The 21,648-nt window shown below is 35.1% G+C and overlaps 1 protein-coding gene across 1 annotated transcript in view; it reads right to left on the bottom strand.

The window, feature by feature from the left end:
- Nucleotides 1–21,648, bottom strand: part of JMY (junction mediating and regulatory protein, p53 cofactor) — an 80,440-nt gene that overhangs the window by 37,684 nt on the left and 21,108 nt on the right. Inside the window, 1 exon segment of the mRNA XM_039874899.1 lies at nucleotides 15,701–15,874. Within this exon segment, the coding sequence (XP_039730833.1) occupies nucleotides 15,701–15,874 (174 nt within the window).

Here is a 21,648-nt window from a genome sequence, read left to right as displayed (position 1 = left end):
CTTTATTGGGGTAACATTGGTTAATACAATTATGTAGTTTTCAGGTGTATATTATCATTTGACATCTGTATATTCTGTATTTACCACCCAAAGTCCAGTTTCCTTCATCAACCATATATTTGATCCTCTTTACCCAATTTACCCTTCCCCTCCCCCTATATTTGAACTCCCTTTACCCCGTCTACCTCCCCACTCCTCCCCCATCCTCAAACCTCTGGTAACCACTAGTCCATAGTCCATGTCCATGAGTCTCTGTTTGTCTTGTTCTTTGTTCCTTTTAGGTTTATATTCCACATATAAATGATATCACGTGATTTTCAACTTTTTCCATCTGGCTTATTTTGCTTAGCATGATTACCTCGAGGTCTATTCATGTTGTCGCAAATGGCAGTATTTCATCTCTCGGTAATATTCCATTGTATATATGTACCACAGCTTTTTTAGCCAATCATCTATCGTAGGACACTTCGGTTACTTCCATGTCCTGGCCACTGTGAATAATGCTGCTATGAACACTGATGTGCAAATATCTTTTCGGATATGGGTTTTCAAATCTTTGGGGGTAAATACCCAGTAGAGAGATTGCTGGGTCATATGGTTGATCAATTCTTTGTTTTTTGAGGACCTCCATACTGTTTTCCATAGTGGCTGTACCCATTTGCAGTCCCACCAGCAGTGTATGAGGGTTCCTTTTTCTCCACATCCTCTCCAACATTTGTTACTTGTCCTGTTGATCATAGCTATTCTAACAGGTGTGAGACGGTATCTCATTGTGGTTTTGATTTGCATTTCCCTAACAACTAGCGATGCAGAGCATTTTTTCAAATATTTGTTGGCCATTTGCATGTCTTCTATGGGGAAGTGTCTGTTTAAGTCCTCTGCCCATTTTTTGATTGGATCGTTTGATTTTTTATTGTTATTGAGTTGTATGAGTTCTTTGTATATTTTGGATATTAGGCCCTTATCAGAGATGTTCCTTGCAAATTTATTTTCCCATTTGGATGGTTGTCTCTTTACCTTGCTGACGATTTCTTTTGCTGAGCAGAAGCTTTTTAGTTTGATGTAGTCTCATTCATTTTAGCTTTTACTTCTCTTGCTTTTGAGGTCAAAATCATAAAATCCTCTTTAAGTCCAAGGTCCCTGAGTTTCATTCCTATGTTTTCTTCTATGCATTTTATTGTTTCAAGTCTTCTATTCAGGTCCTTAATCCCTTTTGAGTTAATTCTGATGTGTGGTGATAGACAACGGTCTAGTTTCATTCTTTTGCAGGTGGCTTTCTAGTTTTCCCAGCACCATTTTTTGAAGAGGCTTTCCTTTCTCCACTGTGTGTTTTGGCTTTTCTGTCGAAAATTATTTGCCCATATAAATATGTGTTTACTTCTGGACTTCTGATTCTGTTCCTCTGGTCCGTGTGTCTGTTTTTCTGCCAATACCATGCTGTTTTGATTACTGTTGCTCTTCAGTATAATTTGAAGTCAGGCAGAGTGATGCCTCCAGCCTCGTTCTTTTTTCTCAGGATGGCTTTGGCAATTCGGGGTCTTCTGTGCTTCTATACAAATCTGATGGTATTTTGTTCTGTTTCTTTAAAAAATGCCGATGAGATTTTGGTGGGGATCGCATTACATCTGTATAATGCTTTAGGTAATATGGTCATTTTAACTATGTTGATTCTTCCAATCCAAGAATGCAGAATATCTTTCCATTTCTTTGTACCTTCTTCGATTTCTTTTAATAGGGTCTTGTAGTTTCCATTAAGTAGGTCCTTCACATGTTTTGTTAAATTTACTCCTAGGTATTTTATTCTTTTGTTGCAATTGCAAAAGGAATTATTTTTTCCTCTTCTTTTTCTGACACTTCATTATTAGAGTATAGGAAAGCTATGGATTTTTGAATGTTGATTTTGTATCCAGAGACTTTACTGTATTTGCTTATTGTTTCTAGCACTGTTCTTGTGGAGTCTTTAGGGTTTTCTATATAGAGAATCATGTCATCCGCAAATATTGACAGTATGACTTCTTCATTTCCTATTTGGATGCCTTTTATATCTTTCTCTTATCTGAATGCACTTGCTAGAGCCTCCAATGTTACACTGAATAACAGTGGCGACAGTGGACAGCCTTGCCTTGTTCCTGATCTTAGAGGGAAGGCTTTTAATTTTTCACCATTAAGTATAATGTTGGCTGAAGGACTGTCATATATGGCCTTTATTATGTTAAGGTACTTTCTTTCTATACCGATTTTGTTAAGTGTTTTGATCATAAAATGGATGCTGTATCTTGTTGAAGGCTTTTTCTGCATCTATTGATATGATCATATGATTCTTGTTTTTTAATTTATTTATGTGGTGTATCACATTTATCGATTTGCGAACACTGAACCATCCCCTGTGCCCCCGGGATGAAGCCTACTTGATCGTGGTGTATAATCTTTTTAATATGTTACTGTATTAGGTTTGCTAGTGTCTTATTTAGGATTTTTGCATCTGTGTTCATGAGAGATATTGGTCTGTAGTTTTCTTTTTCTGTGCTATCTTTACCGGGTTTTGGTATCAGAGTAATACTGGCCTCTTAAAATGAGTTGGGAAGTATTGCCTCTTCGAGATTTTGGAAGAGTTTGAGGAGAATAGGTATTAAATCTTCTTTGAATGTTTGGTAGAATTCACTGGTGAAGCCATCTGGTCCTGGACTTTTACTTTTTGGTAGGTTTTTGATGATTGTTTCAATTTCCATACTGCTCTTTGATTTATTTTTGATTTTCCAGTCTTCTTGATTTAGTCTAGGAAGACTTGTTTTCTAAGCACTGATCCATTTCTTCTAGGTTATTAAACTTGATGTTATGTACTTTTTCATAGTATTCTTGTATGATCCTTTGTATTTCTGCAGTGTCAGTCGTAATTTCCCCTTTCATCCCTGATTTTGTTTGTGTCCTTTCTGTTCCATAGTGAGACTAGCCAGGGGTTTGTCAATTGTATTAACCTTCTCAAAGAACCAGCTGTTTGTTGCATTTATTTTTTCTATTGGTTTTTGTTTGTTTGTTTTCAATTTCATTTATTTCTGGTCTAATTTTGATTATTTCTTTCCTTCTATTGAATTTAGGCTTCATTTATTCTTCCTTTTCTAGTTTTTAAAGATGAAGCGTTAGGTTGTTTATCTGGGCTCGTTCTTGTTTTAGGAGGTAGGCCTGTAGTGATATGAACTTTCCTCTTATGACTGCTTCTGCCGTGTCCCAAAAGTTTTGATATGTTGTACTATCATTATCATTCGTTTCTATGCATCTCTTAATCTCTTTTTATTTCTTTCTGACCCAGTTATTCTTCAGTAGCACGTTGTTTAATCTCCATGTAGTTGTGGTTCTTCCTGATTTTTTTCTGTAGTTGATCTCTAGTTTCAAAGCATTATGATCAGAGAATATGGTTGGTATGATTTCAACCTTCTTATATTTGTTGAGGCTATCTCTGTGTCCCAGTATGTGGTCGATTCTTGAGAATGTTCCATGTGCACTAGAGAAGAATGTATAAGCAGCTGTTTTGGGATGGAAGGCTCAGTAAATGTCAATTATGTCCAGCTGGTCTAATGTGTCATTTAAGGATGTTATTTCCTATTGATTTTCTGTTTGGAGGATCTGTCCATATCCAACAGTGGGGTATTTAGGTCCCCTACTACAATAGTGTTTTGGTTTGTTTCTCCCTTTAGTTTTGTTAGTAATTGCATTACATATTTCCGGGCTCCCTGATTGGGAGATAAATATTAATAAGTGTTATGTCTTCTTGGTGCATGATTCCCTTTATCATTATGAAGTGTCCCTCAGTATCTTTACCTTTTTTATTTTGAAGTCTGTTTTGTCCAATACTCCTGCTTTTCTCTGAATGCCATTTGCTTGAAATATCATTTTCTACCCTTTCACTTTGAGTCTGTATTTGTCTTTGGAGCTGAAATGCGTCTCCTGGAGGCAGCATATGGTTGGGTTTTGTTTATTTATCGAATCTGCAACTCCGTATGTTTTTATTGGTGAGTTCAGTACATTTACATTTAGGAGGATTATTGAAATATGAGCTCTTCTCATAGCCATTTTATGTTGCTTTCCAGTCGCTCGGTGTTTCCACTGCTTCCTTGTCTTTGTGTTTCTGTTTTCTTTATTTTGGTTGCCTTTGTGGGTTTTCCTTCTGGTTCTTCTTGTGTTTATTACACACTAATGTTAACATAAAATACTAAATATATAAGTACATTATATTTTTGGGCACCAAGTTAACTTCTTTCCCATCATAATTTAATATTACAGTGAATATTACAGTGAATACAGTGAATAGTTCTTTTTAAAAAGATAAAGAATAAATGTCAAACTCCATAGCATTCTGGCCCTGACCACCTTTCCTTTCACCTTCTGCAAAACACCTTAGAGCCGAGACACACCAAACAATCTACAGCCTGTGGTGTAACTAAACAGGAGGTATTACAGTCAAACAGACATGTATTTCAGTCTCAGCCATGCCACTTACTGTGGCATCCACCAATGGTGCTAAATTAAATTAGTATGATGATTCAGTAATTTGTTTCAATAATTTATTGTGACTAAAAGCACACGTACTATGCCTCTTCACTATATATTGTTTTTATATATCTCTATCTGAAATATTCTCAATTCTATATGGACATAGATACTCACTTCCTACTGAATTCTTACTCATTCTTCAATAGTGAAGCTCTCAATAATCCCTCTTTTCCCATTTATCTTTAGGCAGTGTTGCTCAACCTGTTTTGTGTACCTCTACATAAACTTGTACATACTGCTCATTTATTTTATTAAATCATATTTATTGAGTTATAATTTACATACAATAAAACATACCCATTTTAAGTGTAGATTTTGATAAATTCTGACAAATTTATATGCCTGTGAAACAGCCACTATAATCAAGATTTAGAACATATCAACCACTCCAAAGGATTCTGTTATATTTGCTTCCTCTTAATCTCCCCTTCCTCATCCCAGGCAACAACTGTTTAGCTTTCTGTCAGTGTAGATCAAAACGGTCATTTCTATAAATTCATGTAAAAGGAATCACAGTTTATATTCTGTCTGGTATCTTTTGCTCAGCATAATTTTTAGTAAGCTATTAAGGTTTAATTTATGTACAATCAAGTCAATACATTTAAAGTGCTCAATTTGATCAGTTTTGATAGTTGTATACGTCCAAGAAACAACTACTACAGTCAAGATACAGAATATTTCTATCACCACCAAAGGTTCTTCATATCCCTTTTCTGTCCATTCCTTCACACAGTACATAGTCTTTGGTATCTGTCTTCCCTTAACTTAGCATGACTTTGGGATTTATCTGTCTATTAATAGTTAATTTCTTTGCATTGCTAAGTATTATTCTATTATATGGAAATACCACATTTTCATTTATCCTTTAATCTGTTGATGGTCATTTGGGTTGCTCCAGTTTGGGGCTACTGTGAATAAAGCTGGCATGAAATTAGTGTGTAAATCTTTCTGTGAACAGATGTTTTAATTTTTCTTATATAAATAACTAGTAGTCGAAGAGCAGAGTTGTCAAGTTATGTATGTGTTTAACTTTTGAAGAAACTGCCAAACTATTTTCCAAAGCAACTGTGCCACTTTAAAATTCGGCTAGCAATGTACAAGAATTCTAGTTACTCTACCTCCTCACCAGCCCTTGGGAGTGCCAGAATTTTTAATTATATTCATTCTAATGGGTGTATAATAGTATCTCATTATGGTTTTAATTTGAATTTCCCTGATGACCATGTTGAGCATCTTTGCATGTGTTTATTAGCCATTTCTTTAAATGTCTTTTAAAATATTTAGCCCATTTTCAAAATTTTTGGTTTTTGTATTATTAAGCTGTTCACTTCCTTTCCCAAATGTATTATAAGTATTTTCTCTCAGTGTGGCTTGCCTTCTCATTTCCTTAACTATCTTTCAAAAACCAAAAGTGCTTAATTTTGGTGAAGTTCAATTTATCAATTTTTTTTTTTTTTTAGTTTATGGCTCAAATTTTCTGCATCCTATCTTAAAAACCTTTGCCTTTCTCTTCCAAAGATGGTAAAACTTTCTTCTATATATTCTAAGTTTTAAGTATGAGCTTTTATGTTTAGGTCTAAGAGATATGAAATTAATTTTTATGTATGGTATAAGGACTGAGGTTCATTTTTTTTTTTTTAATGTGAATATCCAGTTGTTCTAGCACCATTTGTTGAAATGACTTCTTTTGCCAATGAATTGCCCTGTCACATTTGTGGAAAACTGACTGAGCATATAACCATGGATCTATTTCTGCATTCTGTTCTGTTCCACTGATTTACATGTCTGTTCTATGCTAATACTACACTGTCTAGAATCTCTAACTTTTTAGTAAGTTTTAAAATCAGGTAATATGTCTTTCAACTTATTTTTTTTCAAAATTGTTATGGCTGCTCTAGGTTCTTTGACTTTCTATATAAGTTTTATAATCAGCTTGCCAGTTTCAAATAAATGAATGAATAAACAAACAAATAAATAAATATCCTATAGGAATTTTAATTTGAATCTAGAGATCTACTGAGAACTGACAACTAAACATTATTGTCTTTCAATCTATTAACATGGTTTATCTCTCCATTCATTTAGGTATGCTTTAATTTCAGCAGTTTTATAATTTTCAGTATATACATCTTTCATACATTTTGTAAAATTTATCCCCAAAGCACTTCCTGTTCAGAAATGCTAATGTAAATGGTATTTTCAAAAGTTTTAATTTCAGTTTCATTTTTAGAAGATATAAAATGCAACTGAATTTTTAATACTGACCTTGTAATTAAACTTACAAATTATTTAAAGTAGCTTTTTAAAAAATTCCTTTAGATTTTTTACACGCACAATCACGTAATCTATGGATAATCTACGGTTTTGTCTTTTCCAATTTATGTGTTTTTTTTTCTTGCCTTATTGAACTGGTGACAATTTACTTTGTTTCCAGTCTTAAAGAGAAAGAAGAATTCAGCTATTTACCATAATGTATGATCTTAGACAGGCTTTTCATACATGCCCTTAATCAAGTTCCTCTTCTTCTAGTTTATTGTTTTATGATGAACAAATACTGAAATTTGTCAAATGATTTTCTACAGCTATAGAAATAACATTGTTTTTCTCCCTTTATTCTGATAATATGGTGAGTTACACTGACTTATTTTTTAATGTTAAGCCAATCTTACATGTCCAAATCCTAATCATAGCATATCGTCATTTTTATAAGATTGCTGGATGCTACTTCTTATTAATGTTACATTAATGATCACTGTACCTACGTTCATGAGGGATATTTGTCTGTAGTTATCTTTCTTCTGTAAATGTCATTTGGTTTTGGTACTAGGATAATGCTGGCCTCAAAAGGAGTGGGGAAGTATTCCGTACTTTGTTAGAGTTTAAGTAGAACTGGTATTGTTTCTTTCTTAAATGTTTGATAAATCTTCCAGTGATGCCATATGGAACTAGAGTTTTCTTTGAGGGAAGGTTATGAATTCAACTTTGTTAACATAAGGCCATAGAAAATTTTCTACTTCTCCTTTAATCAATTTTGATAGTTTGTATTTTTTCAAAGAATGATGTCCATTTCATCTAAGCTGTAAAATTTTATTGGCACAAATTTGTTCATATTCTCTTACTAGCCATTTAAAACTTGTAGAATCTGTAGTGATATCTGCACTTTCCATACTAATACTGACATGTGGTTTTTAAAAATCAATTTAGCTAGGTTTATTAAATATATTAACTTTTTTTTCAAATAGTCAAGTTTCGGTTTCATTGATTTTTACCTATTATTTGTTTCTTTTTTCCACTGATATACACATATATTCTTTGGCATCAGAGAGACTTGAACTTGAATACTGTACTAACTCTGTCACTTATTAACTAGCTGTGAACAAGTTACATAATCATCCCAATCCAATATTAGTTTTCTTATCTATGAAGCAAAGACAACGACAGCACTTAACTTATAGGGTTGTTGTAAGGATTAAATGAACTATTTTATGTAACGGCACCATTTAACGCACTTGTCCAACACATTATGAGCTCACAAACTAAATATAGTTGTTTACTAATACTTCTGTTTAAAACTTTACAAGAGGGGTAAAGAAAAAAAAAAAGAGTAGCTATAGTTGATGGGGCATTTAAAGGCCAATATCACAGAAACAGAAATATGGTAAAATACCATTTTCACCTTTAAAAAAGGTATAAATTTTTAAAACATGTTGTCTGTTCTTCCTCACCTATACTCTGCTTCCCAGGAAAATGGAGCAAAAGGTGATGCTGGTGGACAACACAGCCTAATAAGTAGGTTCAATCAATTTGCTACTGTTAATACTTAATACAAATCTTGATATAATTAACAGGAAAGTAAAAATGCACATAGGTTCCAACAGTCAATGCTGAGCTTTATGAATTATGTCTGTTAAACATTGTAGCCTAATCTACAAGTAGGTGGGAACTCCACGTCATCCAGTTCATTCCTGCCTTCCAGTCATGTTCTGAATGGACAAACATCTATAGTTCAGTTTAAAATTTTGGAGAAAATTCTAGTGTCTAAAAATTATGGCTTAGTTACAAGTTACCACTGTAACCAAAATGCTATGGAAAAAAAAAGGGGAGGGGGCCTCATAGGGTGATCTTATCATAAATTCCTAACTGGGCATGTCATGGTGGGTAGTCATGCACCAGGCATTTACCTTTTTTAGTAAAAGGTTTCTTCGCCTCAAGCAAGCCCTTGTCCTTTGTTTCTGTGCATCTAGGTTAACATACCTTTGAAACAAGCCATCCTCAAAAGAGAACATAATCTTGTTAACTATCCTGTAATCCAATTCCCGCCTTGCTTTCTCCCACTTCCATGTAATCTTCCTTACATTCCATCCTTAATTTCAAATGCATAAAAGCTGCTGCCAAACTATTATTCTCCAGACCATTTGAGATCTCGCTCTCCAGATGTCATCAGTTTGGCTCAAATAAAATCTTATAAAAATTCTCTACAGGTTTGGACATTTCTTACATCGACAATGACAAGTTAATGATTAAACTAGACAACCCAGTATTTTTCAAAAAATATTAATAAAGGAGTGTGTCTTGACTGTGGGACTAAGTCTGTGCCACTCTATATCTTGAGTCATCAGTAAAGGAAAATAACACACCGTTACTATTTACCTCATTATAATGTTTCAAATATACTAATCCTTGTTCCCAAACATAAAGTTCCCAGAATTGTTAATATTTTCCATTAAATAAATCACTGCTTAAAGATGTTTTTATTTATTTATTCTTTAAATTAAGTTTATTGGGGTAACACTGGTTAATACAATTATGTAGTTTTCAGGTGTATATTATCATTTGACATCTGTATATTCTATTATGTGTTTACCACCCAAAGTCCAGTTTCCTTCATCAACCATATATTTGATCCCCTTTACCCAATTCACCCTTCCCCTCCCCCTATATTTGAACTCCCTTTACTCCGTCTACCTCCCCACTCCTCCTCCATCCCTGACCCTCTGCTAACCACTAGTCCATAGTCCATGTCCATGAGTCTCTGTTTGTCTTGTTCTTTGTTCCTTTTAGGTTTATATTCCACATATAAATGATATCACGTGATTTTCAACTTTTTCCATCTGGCTTATTTTGCTTAGCATGATTACCTCGAGGTCTATTCATGTTGTCGCAAATGGCAGTATTTCATCTCTCGGTAATATTCCATTGTATATATGTACCACAGCTTTTTTAGCCAATCATCTATCGTAGGACACTTCGGTTACTTCCATGTCCTGGCCACTGTGAATAATGCTGCTATGAACACTGATGTGCAAATATCTTTTCGGATATGGGTTTTCAAATCTTTGGGGGTAAATACCCAGTAGAGAGATTGCTGGGTCATATGGTTGATCAATTCTTTGTTTTTTGAGGACCTCCATACTGTTTTCCATAGTGGCTGTACCCATTTGCAGTCCCACCAGCAGTGTATGAGGGTTCCTTTTTCTCCACATCCTCTCCAACATTTGTTACTTGTCCTGTTGATCATAGCTATTCTAACAGGTGTGAGACGGTATCTCATTGTGGTTTTGATTTGCATTTCCCTAACAACTAGCGATGCAGAGCATTTTTTCAAATATTTGTTGGCCATTTGCATGTCTTCTATGGGGAAGTGTCTGTTTAAGTCCTCTGCCCATTTTTTGATTGGATCGTTTGATTTTTTTATTGTTATTGAGTTATATGAGTTCTTTGTATATTTTGGATATTAGGCCCTTATCAGAGATGTTCCTTGCAAATTTATTTTCCCATTTGGATGGTTGTCTCTTTATCTTGCTGACGATTTCTTTTGCTGAGCAGAAGCTTTTTAGTTTGATGTAGTCTCATTCATTTTAGCTTTTACTTCTCTTGCTTTTGAGGTCAAAATCATAAAATCCTCTTTAAGTCCAAGGTCCCTGAGTTTCATTCCTATGTTTTCTTCTATGCATTTTATTGTTTCAAGTCTTCTATTCAGGTCCTTAATCCCTTTTGAGTTAATTCTGATGTGTGGTGATAGACAACGGTCTAGTTTCATTCTTTTGCAGGTGGCTTTCTAGTTTTCCCAGCACCATTTTTTGAAGAGGCTTTCCTTTCTCCACTGTGTGTTTTGGCTTTTCTGTCAAAAATTATTTGCCCATATAAATATGTGTTTACTTCTGGACTTCTGATTCTGTTCCTCTGGTCCGTGTGTCTGTTTTTCTGCCAATACCATGCTGTTTTGATTACTGTTGCTCTTCAGTATAATTTGAAGTCAGGCAGAGTGATGCCTCCAGCCTCGTTCTTTTTTCTCAGGATGGCTTTGGCAATTCGGGGTCTTCTGTGCTTCTATACAAATCTGATGGTATTTTGTTCTGTTTCTTTAAAAAATGCCGATGAGATTTTGGTGGGGATCGCATTACATCTGTATAATGCTTTAGGTAATATGGTCATTTTAACTATGTTGATTCTTCCAATCCAAGAATGCAGAATATCTTTCCATTTCTTTGTACCTTCTTCGATTTCTTTTAATAGGGTCTTGTAGTTTCCATTAAGTAGGTCCTTCACATGTTTTGTTAAATTTACTCCTAGGTATTTTATTCTTTTGTTGCAATTGCAAAAGGAATTATTTTTTCCTCTTCTTTTTCTGACACTTCATTATTAGAGTATAGGAAAGCTATGGATTTTTGAATGTTGATTTTGTATCCAGAGACTTTACTGTATTTGCTTATTGTTTCTAGCACTGTTCTTGTGGAGTCTTTAGGGTTTTCTATATAGAGAATCATGTCATCCGCAAATATTGACAGTATGACTTCTTCATTTCCTATTTGGATGCCTTTTATATCTTTCTCTTATCTGAATGCACTTGCTAGAGCCTCCAATGTTACACTGAATAACAGTGGCGACAGTGGACAGCCTTGCCTTGTTCCTGATCTTAGAGGGAAGGCTTTTAATTTTTCACCATTAAGTATAATGTTGGCTGAAGGACTGTCATATATGGCCTTTATTATGTTAAGGTACTTTCTTTCTATACCGATTTTGTTAAGTGTTTTGATCATAAAATGGATGCTGTATCTTGTTGAAGGCTTTTTCTGCATCTATTGATATGATCATATGATTCTTGTTTTTTAATTTATTTATGTGGTGTATCACATTTATCGATTTGCGAACATTGAACCATCCCCTGTGCCCCCGGGATGAAGCCTACTTGATCGTGGTGTATAATCTTTTTAATATGTTACTGTATTAGGTTTGCTAGTGTCTTATTTAGGATTTTTGCATCTGTGTTCATGAGAGATATTGGTCTGTAGTTTTCTTTTTCTGTGCTATCTTTACCGGGTTTTGGTATCAGAGTAATACTGGCCTCTTAAAATGAGTTGGGAAGTATTGCCTCTTCGATATTTTGGAAGAGTTTGAGGAGAATAGGTATTAAATCTTCTTTGAATGTTTGGTAGAATTCACTGGTGAAGCCATCTGGTCCTGGACTTTTACTTTTTGGTAGGTTTTTGATGATTGTTTCAATTTCCATACTGCTCTTTGATTTATTTTTGATTTTCCAGTCTTCCTGATTTAGTCTAAGAAGACTTGTTTTCTAAGCACTGATCCATTTCTTCTAGGTTATTAAACTTGATGTTATGTACTTTTTCATAGTATTCTTGTATGATCCTTTGTATTTCTGCAGTGTCAGTCGTAATTTCCCCTTTCATCCCTGATTGTTTGTGTCCTTTCTGTTCCATAGTGAGACTAGCCAGGGGTTTGTCAATTGTATTAACCTTCTCAAAGAACCAGCTCTTCATTGCATTTATTTTTTCTATTGGTTTTTTTTTCAATTTCATTTATTTCCGGTCTAATTTTGATATTTCCTTCCTTCTGCTGACTTTAGGCTTCAGCTGTTCTTTTTCTAGTTTTTTATTGGTGAGTTCCGTCCATTTACATTTAGGGGGATTATTGAAATATGAGGTCTTCTCATAGCCATTTTATGTTGCTTTCTAGTAGCTCGGTGTTTCCACTGCTTCCTTGTCTTTGTGTTTCTGTTTTATTTTGGTTGCCTTTGTGGGATTTCCTTCTGGTTCTTGTGTTTGTTATATACTTTAGTTCTGAATCTTTGGTGCGTGGTTACCATTACAAATAAGTAAAGGATTGTTACACACACACACACACACACACAGAGTCATCCATTTTCTTCTGAACGTACCTTATCTCCATTCCCCTTCGTGAATTTGGATCTTTGAATCCTCCTCTTTCCAGTCATTGTTATCTCAATTTGTCCCCATGTATGCTGAACATTCATTACTATCTTGCTATAGCAATTCTCTTATTATTTAAGCTTATAAGCTTATAATGCCCTGTTCTTAGTAAGGGTTGTACTTCTCTGCTTCTATCTGCCTGAAAGTCACTTTCCTCCTAATGATGGTTTTGGTTTTTTTTGTGTTTTTTTTTGTCATTTTGTTTTAGGTGAGCTGACCCCTTTCAGTACTTCCTGTAGTGCAGGCCTCGTAGAGGAGAATTCCCTCAACTTTTGTATGTCTAGAAAGGACTCTTTATTTCTCCTTCATATCTAAAGGAGAACTTAGCTGGATACATTATTCTAGGGCGGTAGTTCCTTTCACTTAATAGTTTAAATATTTGATTCCATTTCTTTCTGGCTTGTAAGGTTTGCACTCAGAAGTCTGACAATAATCTAATGGGTTTTCCTTTATAAGTTACTGTTTTCTTCTCCTTGGCTGCCCTGAGAATTCTGTCTTTGTCATTGATTTTTGATAATTTTAATACAATGTGTCTTGGTGAAGGCCTTTTTGGGTTGAGATAATTGGGTATTCAGTTGACTCATTGAATTCCAAGCTCCAACTCATTCCTTAGATTTGGGAAATTCTCGTCCACTATTTGTCTGAAAATGCTTTCTAGTCCTTGTTCCTTTTCCTCGCCTTCGATAATGCCCATTATTCTTATGTTTCCTCTCCTGATGGTATCAACTAGGGTTTTGAATTTCTCTTTATTTTTCAGTCTTTGGTTTCTCTCTTCTTATTTATTTCTAGATTTCTGTCTTTGATATCACTGATCTTTTCCTCCATTTGGTCAACTCTGTTTCCCAAGCTTGCTATTTCATTTTTCAACTCTTGTAGTGTGTTTTTTATCTCCAGAAGATCCATTCTGTTCTTTTTGAGGGTTTCAATCTCCTTGCTCTGCTCATCTAGGCGTTTCTTCACTTCCTGAAATTGTTGATATGACTCATTTTGGAACTCACTGAGTTTTTTCAGAAGTACCATCCTGAATTCTCTGTCATTTAAGTTGCATATTTCTATGTCTATTTCTTTCTGAGATGCCTTGTCACCTTGGTTGTTCATGGTGTTTAATGGACTATTTCTCCACCTGGGCATTAATGGAAATGTATTCTGCTTTTTTCCCAGAAATAAGATTTATTATATAAAGGTCTCTCTTTAGCCTGCTGCGAAGAAGGTGCTTTTCTTTTGGTTTCCAGTAGGTGGCGTCTAAGCCTCTTGGATCCTTGCTTTATATAAAGCCTTAAAAATGCCTTTTTATTTTCTGATAGATATTTAATCACGCTCACTACGCTCAGTTTCAGTCCCTGTCAGTGCTAGCAACAGTTTTGGTAGCATTTGGTCAGATTTCCCTGCAGCTCGCAGTGTTCAGTCTCAGATGGTATGGGGCAAGGGGCCCTCTGGGTTGGGGGATGGGGACTGTGGCTCAGCCTGGGTTTTGCAACCGGGCTGGTAAAATCACCTGTTGTTTTGCTGCAGTCCAACTACTCTGCTTTCTGCCCTGATGACTGGGCCCTATGCTGGCTGCGTGGAACTCATGACTCTCCTAGGCGGGGCTGTTCAGGGAAGTTGCTGCACCTTTTCCCTTCCCCCTCCTCCTACAGATAGCTCCTGAGGCTGCCAGAGGCAGCTTCTTTATTTCTCCCATTCCACCTCCCAACACCCGGGGTTCTGACCTGTAGTAGTTCTTATGCGCAGATCCAACCTCAGACGTGCTGGTGTGCAGTTGGGTGTTTTTTGTTGAGTTTTAGATGTTCAGCTTATTGTTGTTCCAAGGGGAGAGATCTGGGGAAGTCTCTCACTCCGCCATGTTTCCAAAATATCTCTTAAAAATGTTTCTTAAAATCTGACTTCATACCAGCTTCCTGGCCATCTTCTTTCTTCTAATCAAAAAGAAATTGCTAAATCTGCCCAAAGGCCCATTTAGGGATCATTCACACCGCTCTCAACTTGCATCTGAATCCTGGCAGCCAGAATTCCGGCCGCCGAGCCCTGCTGCGACGTAATGAAATCCGCGACAGCGCAGCATCCAAGCTCCGCACCAGATTGCACTCTCCAGCCGGCTCGCGGGGTGCAAGAAAGAAACAGCCTTTCTTGGCCAGCCGTTCCGGCTCCTGTCCTGTCCATCGCAGCGGCGGCAGCAGCCCCCACCGCCATCCGCTGCCGCCGCAGCCGCAGCCGCCGCCGCCGCCGCCTCCCCAGTGCGAACGCTTCCGACTTGCCACTGCGTCTCACTGGCTGCAGCGCATGCCCAGTCGCTGCCTGACTGGCCCGGCTTTCTGTGTCTATTGTTAATTTCTTAAATACATATATCTTATATATCATTCCAACTTAACCCATTATGCAGAAACATAATTTTTATGTTTTAGTTCAGCAATATTTCCATGTGAGTTAAACAGTGACATTTGAGATCAGCTATACAACCAAACTCCTAAACACTTGCCTCAACAAATGTTAATACACACTTTATATATAAAAATTAAATGTCATAAATTTTAAAGCTCTACCATTAAATCCTTGTAACTTTCAAGACAAGATCTTCCCAAGACAAATGTCCCAAAACTCTTGAAGTATAGAATTACATGGTACTCAAAATATTAAAAGGAAGACAGGAGTAGAGGGAGAGAAGTACAGGAAAGGGGGGGAGATGGGGCTCTTTCAGTGTATTTATACCTGTACTTTTTAAGCTGTTCTCAACCCTAGCTACTCTGCCAAATCATCTTTTGAGATGCTTTAAAATTATGTGTACGGGCTGTAACTAACCTAAATCTACCAAACTAGAATCTTTGGAGAGAGAGAACCAGATATTTGCATTTTTAAAAAGCTCCTCTAGCCAGCCAGGTTGAGAATTACAAAGCAGGCAGGATGTTATTTAGGTTTTAAGAAAATACCTTGATCTGCTGTCTTCTTAGCATGGCAAGTTCTCTCATGTCTCGGAATGGCTGTAGTAAATACTGATAGAGTTCAGTCGTGGCTTCTGCAAGGCTGCTGTAGGCTTCATCCTCCATCTGATACAAGTCCAGAAGCTCCACCATGCTCTCTGTATTCTTGTGCTTATCCAAGAGCTGTGGAATAAGAAAGTTTCACTACAAAGAAATCTGATAAAATTAGCCTAAAATACTTGCTTTTAACTCCCTATCATTTCAGGACCTGAGAAACCTGAAGCACAGAAGGAAGAGGGAAAGAAAAGCACTGACTGTTTTTTATCACACATAATTATGCCTCAGTTGTCTTATTATTCGAGATCACTGCTCAAATTATCTTCGAACCACTTTCATATTCTTTGTTCTCTGTATTTTCTAGGATTCCTTACTATCTGCCTAGCTTTAACTCTAAAAATTTTTTTTGCCATGATCTAGTACCTTTCTGTTCTTATAAAAAAAATTTTTATTGCTTATCTACAAAGTAGTTATCAAATCTTGCCAATATTATTTTACTAATTTCCCCAAATCTTCTTGCCACTCTTTTCCTCCTTCTTGTTTGGAATAATCCCTCAGTAACTCTTCAAACTCACACCTTCCTTCAAAATCTAGGTGAAAAAAACCTTAACTCTACTGAAGAGTGTAAGACTGACTATATATATAATAGATATTTAAAACTTACTTTGCAATCTTTAGTACTCATGTATGTATGTGTGCATGTATATATATATATATATATAAATTCATTCATTCCTCAATAAATATGAACTGAGCATCTAACACATGTGGGCATACAAAACATGGTCCCTTGCCTTACGAAGCTTACAGTGTAGCTCCATTTTAAGAAATTACAAACAGTAATAAAAGTTATGAAGAATATTTTAAGTTTTAAAAGTGTAAAAGTAACACAATGAAACGATGGGTCCTATGAAAAAGAACAGGAGGTGGGGAGACAGTGTTATGTAAACTGTGACCTATTTTAGAGTTAGGTAGAGAGAAAAGGTTATCCAAGGAAGCTTAAGCTGAAATTAAAAGAACCATGTAGCAAGAAAATATTTTACATACTTATTCTTAGTGTCCATTTACCTGGTGATAGTCTCATCTGGCCAAAGGCATAAAATTCTGTTATTCTATCTCATACCTAAAGTTTCCATTTACTATATTCCTTCTCCAACTTCTTGCTTTAGTTATCACATTTTATTATACACATTATTGTGTTGCATTTGACTTCAGATTCACTTTCCGCCCAGGTTCTTGGCCTAAAGTGTATAGCACCTAGGCATTTAGTATTTTGCCTACTATATCAGTAAAAATCATCATAAATTTGATAATCTAAAGTGCTTTTATAACAAAAAGTACTATACAAATATTAGTTATCATTCTATTGTTTTAAGGCTATTGTAATTCCAACTTTCATGGCTAACATGGAGAATTTCCACTTATAGTACCAGCTGAGTAGTTCCTACTAGATTAACTCTCCCGCTGATAGTAACTATAAAACCTGGGCAAAATATTATTAAAAATACCTGCAGGCACTGTAGAGTGGCCGAAAGTAAGTAAAAACTGGGGGAGGCATCAACATTTGGAAGAAGAGAGTTTTTATTTATGGCTTTGAGCCTTAGGGCAGGCCCCAGTGCCTTCCAAAGGAAGAAAGTGTGGCTAAAACACAGATAGAAATCCACAGTCTTGGATGCTTGAAGAATCAGAGAACAGAGTTCAGATCACAGCAGCTACAAATAATGGGAAAATGCTTAAAAGAAGAAAGCAAAGGAGGAAACTCCAAATTTGTAGATAAACGAACAAACTCAAATTTCAGGCTGATTACCAAAACTAGGATGAACAGGACAGTCTCTAAGCCCTACAGCTAAACTTATTTATTTTAGCTGCTGCCTTCATACTGCCATAATTTGCAGTATGAACTAATCAAATTAACTGTGCTAAAACAAAATAGTAAAAGCCAATACTCTCTAGAGGAATATAAAACAATCCAGAGGCTCTATCATTTATAATATCCAGAATACAATCCAAATTTAGGAGATCTCTAAAGAAATAGGAAAGCAAAATTCAATACTCAAAAGGCAATCAATGGAGACCAACTGCAAGATGAAACACATGTGTATTTAGCAAAAATTTTTAAAGTAGTTATTACAATGATACTAATGGACACAAAGGAAATCTGCTCAGAAAGAATAAACATAGAAAAATCTAAAAAGAGAAAAAAGAAACTTTTTTTAAGAAAAGGGCATCCCAGAACCGAAAAATACCTGAAGTAAAAAATTTGCTGGATGGATATATAGTATAGCAGTAAAGACAAAAAGAGTCAATGAACTTAAAGACAGACTAAAAGAAAATATCTAATCTGAAAAAGAGCAAAAAATGAACAAAGCCTTGGGAATCCATGGGACAATGCTAAAAGGTCTAAGATACATTTAGTTAGAGTTCCAGAAGAGCAGAAAATGAGATAAAAAATATTTCATGAAATAATGGCCAAAAAAGACAAGTTTGGTGAAAGATATCAATTTACATATTCAAGAAGCTCTGAGAGTCCCAAGCAGATATCCAGAACTAGGATCGTAGTCAAATTACTGAAAATCAAAGAGAAAAGAGAAAAATCTTTAAAATAGTCAAAGAAAACATCATCACATAAAGAGGAACACATATATTTGAATGCTGAATTCAAATAAAAAATGATGGGACAACAGACTGCAGTGACGTGACATCTTTAAAACGCTGCGTAAGAAGGAAGAAGAAAAAAAACACCAGTCAATCCAGAATTCCATACCTCCAAAAAATTACTCTTGAAGAACAAAGACAAAATAGACATATTTCCAGATAAATGAAAACTAAGAGAACTTATCAGTAGACTGACACTATGAAAAATTTATTTTCCTCAGGTTGAAAGAAAATTATACAGATGGAAACTTAGATTTTCAGAAAATAAATAATACTGGAAATGGTAAATAAATGAGGAAATATAAAAGACTATTTTTCTCTTAATTTCTATAAAATACATGTATTTAAAGCAAAAATTTTAATACTATACTGTGGGGTTAATAATGTATGTGACTATAAAAAATACATATGACATCTATAGCATAAATGACTGGACAGAAAGGAACTTATATGGACACATAGGTTCTTATATTCAACATAATGTGGTACAATATTAATTTTAATAAATACGGTATAATATCTATGGCAACTACTAAAAGAATAATAATGCAAAGAAGTATAGCTTTGAATTCAATAGATTAAAACTGAATTGTAAAAAATATTAAAGGAACCCAAAAGAAGGCAAGAAAGAGAGGAAAAAGAGGCTACAAACAGAAAACATTCTTAAACATAACCTTGTCAAGAATTACATTAAATGTAAATTGACTAAAACAATCTAATTTAAAGGTAGAGAATGTCAGAATAAAAAAAGCAAGACCACAAGAGATGAATTTTAAATATAAAGGTAAGTATAAAGCAAACAGTAAAGCATAATAAGGCTGGAGGGACTACATTAATTTCAAATACAGTAGATTTCAATGTATAGAGTATTACCACAGATAATGCAGAATATTCCATAATGACAAAGGGTCAATTCATGAGGAAGACAAAAATCATAAATTTGTATATGCCTAATAACAGAGCTTCAAAGTACATGAAGCAAAATAGACAAAATTAAATAAAGGAGGAAGCAAATTCAAAGAGTTGGAATATTAGCACGCCTCTCTTAACAACTGACAGAACTAGAAAAATTTTAGTAAAAATGAAGATCTGAATAACACTATCTTAACTTAATTGACATCTATGAAAAATACATTCAGCAATTGCAAAATATATTCTTTTTAATATGTTATTCAGTACCAAGACAGACCATGCTAGGCCATAAAACAAATTTCAAAAATTTAAAAGGACTAAATGGGATTTATGTTTTTCGAATCACAGTGAATTAAAACATCTGAAAAATCCTCAAACATTTGGAAATTAAACATGCTTATTAAAAAACCTGTATGTCAAAGGAATGAATCACAAGAGCTATTAAGAAAATATTCTGAACTGGTTAATGAAAATACAACCTATCAAAACTCACAGGACATTTTCTAGTCCAGCCATGTAAGAACCTTGGAAGTCATCACTCCCATCCACATTAAGAACAAAGTTAAATCAAAATGAAAATCAACAACTCTTCTTAAATCCTTCATAGAATTGAGGTCATAGAGCAAACTGCTTCCCCTATAATTGGCAAGACAGGCAGAAACAGAATCACCACTCATGGGGGCAGAAGCACAAGAACAGAAACCTTTGTGGGAACTAATACTGGGGTAGGAAAATCTAAACTATAATTGATAGATTGTTAGAGTTTCAGTGTGGATTAGTTTAAGAGTTAAAGTCTCCAGGGGAGCCATGACATTTTTTTTGAGTTTTACCTCAATGAACTCTACCAGATTCTCACAGCGAAATCAGAGAAAACCTTCTTGTATTTCTGGCAAGGTAAGGGATAAAGTAGCCATTTTGGAATATGCACGAGATAATCTGTTCTTAAAAAGGCCTGCTCTCAAGAAAAACTATTTTACCAGAGCCGAACTGACCTAGGGGAAGAGGAATGCCCAACTCTAGACCTCTCACCTAAGGAGGGAGCTGGGGAGGGAACCGAGAAACACTTGTGAAGGTGAGAGCCCAAGGGTACAGGTGCACTAAAAGACTGAAACCTAATCATAGATCTATAATTAGCACTTCCTCACCCCCTAATACCTTACCACTACAACGACAGGGGAATACAAATGAAAAACTGCATGCCATAGAACTTATTAAAGAACTAATTAGGGAAACTCAAAACAAAGGAGAGACAAAAACAAAGACACCAAAGGAAATTTTAGCCTCTGATACCTATAGCTATTGCCCAGAGTAACTCACAGTCTAACTTCTAGCCAGATAAACAAAATCTTACACTAAAGGCATACTTACCTCAGCTCCTTTTACATAGTACATAATGTCCTGTTTTCAATGAAATATTACATGGCATATTGAAAACACAGTTTGAAGAGACAGAGCAAGCATCAGAATCAGATACAGCAGTGATGTGGGTATTATCAGACTGGGAATGTAAAATAGCTATGATTAATATGCTAAGGGATCTAATGGGATACATAGACAACATGCAAGAACAGATGGGTATTGTAAGCAGAGTTGGAAATACTAAGAAATAATCAAAAGGATATGCTAGAAATCAAAAACACTATAACAAAAAGTTTTAAAAGCCTCTGCTTACCTTACCATTAGACTGAAAACCAAAGGAAAAAAAGTCAGTGAACTTGAAGAAATGTCAACAGAAACTTCCAAAACTTACATGCAAAGAGAAAAAGAATACAAAAAACAGAACAGAATATTCAAGAAGTGGGGAATAATTACCTATAAAAGGATGAAAATTACATTAAACTTCTCTTTAGAAACCATTCAAGTAAGAGTTGAAAAGAAAAAAACCCACCAACCTACAATTCTGTATCCAGCAAAATTACCTTCAGATTGAAAAAGAAATAAAGACTTCCTTAGATAAACAGAAATCAAGAGAATTTGTTGTCAGTAGACCTGTCTTGCAAGAAATGTTAAAAGAAATTTGTTAAAAAGGAAGATGACATAAGTTAGAAGCTCGGCTTTAGATAAAAAAGAGCGTTAGAGAAGAAATAAATGAAGGTAAAATAACATCTTTCCTTATTATTCTTAACTGATGTAACATAATAGTTTGTTCAAAATAGCAGCCATAATTTACTGAATGATTATAGCTTATTGATAAGGGACATGAATGACAGCAATGTTATAAGGGACAGGAGAGAAGAATTGGAAATACCCTGTTATAAGGAACTTAGCACTACATATTTGAAAGAAAGCTTGGATTAGTAGCAAATATATACTGCAACTCTAGAGCAACCACT

The sequence above is a fragment of the Pteropus medius genome, unplaced genomic scaffold, assembly GCF_902729225.1.
Source record: "Pteropus medius unplaced genomic scaffold, Ma_sr-lr_union100, whole genome shotgun sequence".
In the NCBI taxonomy this organism is placed as follows: Eukaryota; Metazoa; Chordata; class Mammalia; order Chiroptera; family Pteropodidae; genus Pteropus; species Pteropus medius.
The sequence above is the reverse complement of the archived record's forward strand: the minus strand, read 5'-3'. Positions and strand labels throughout refer to the sequence as shown.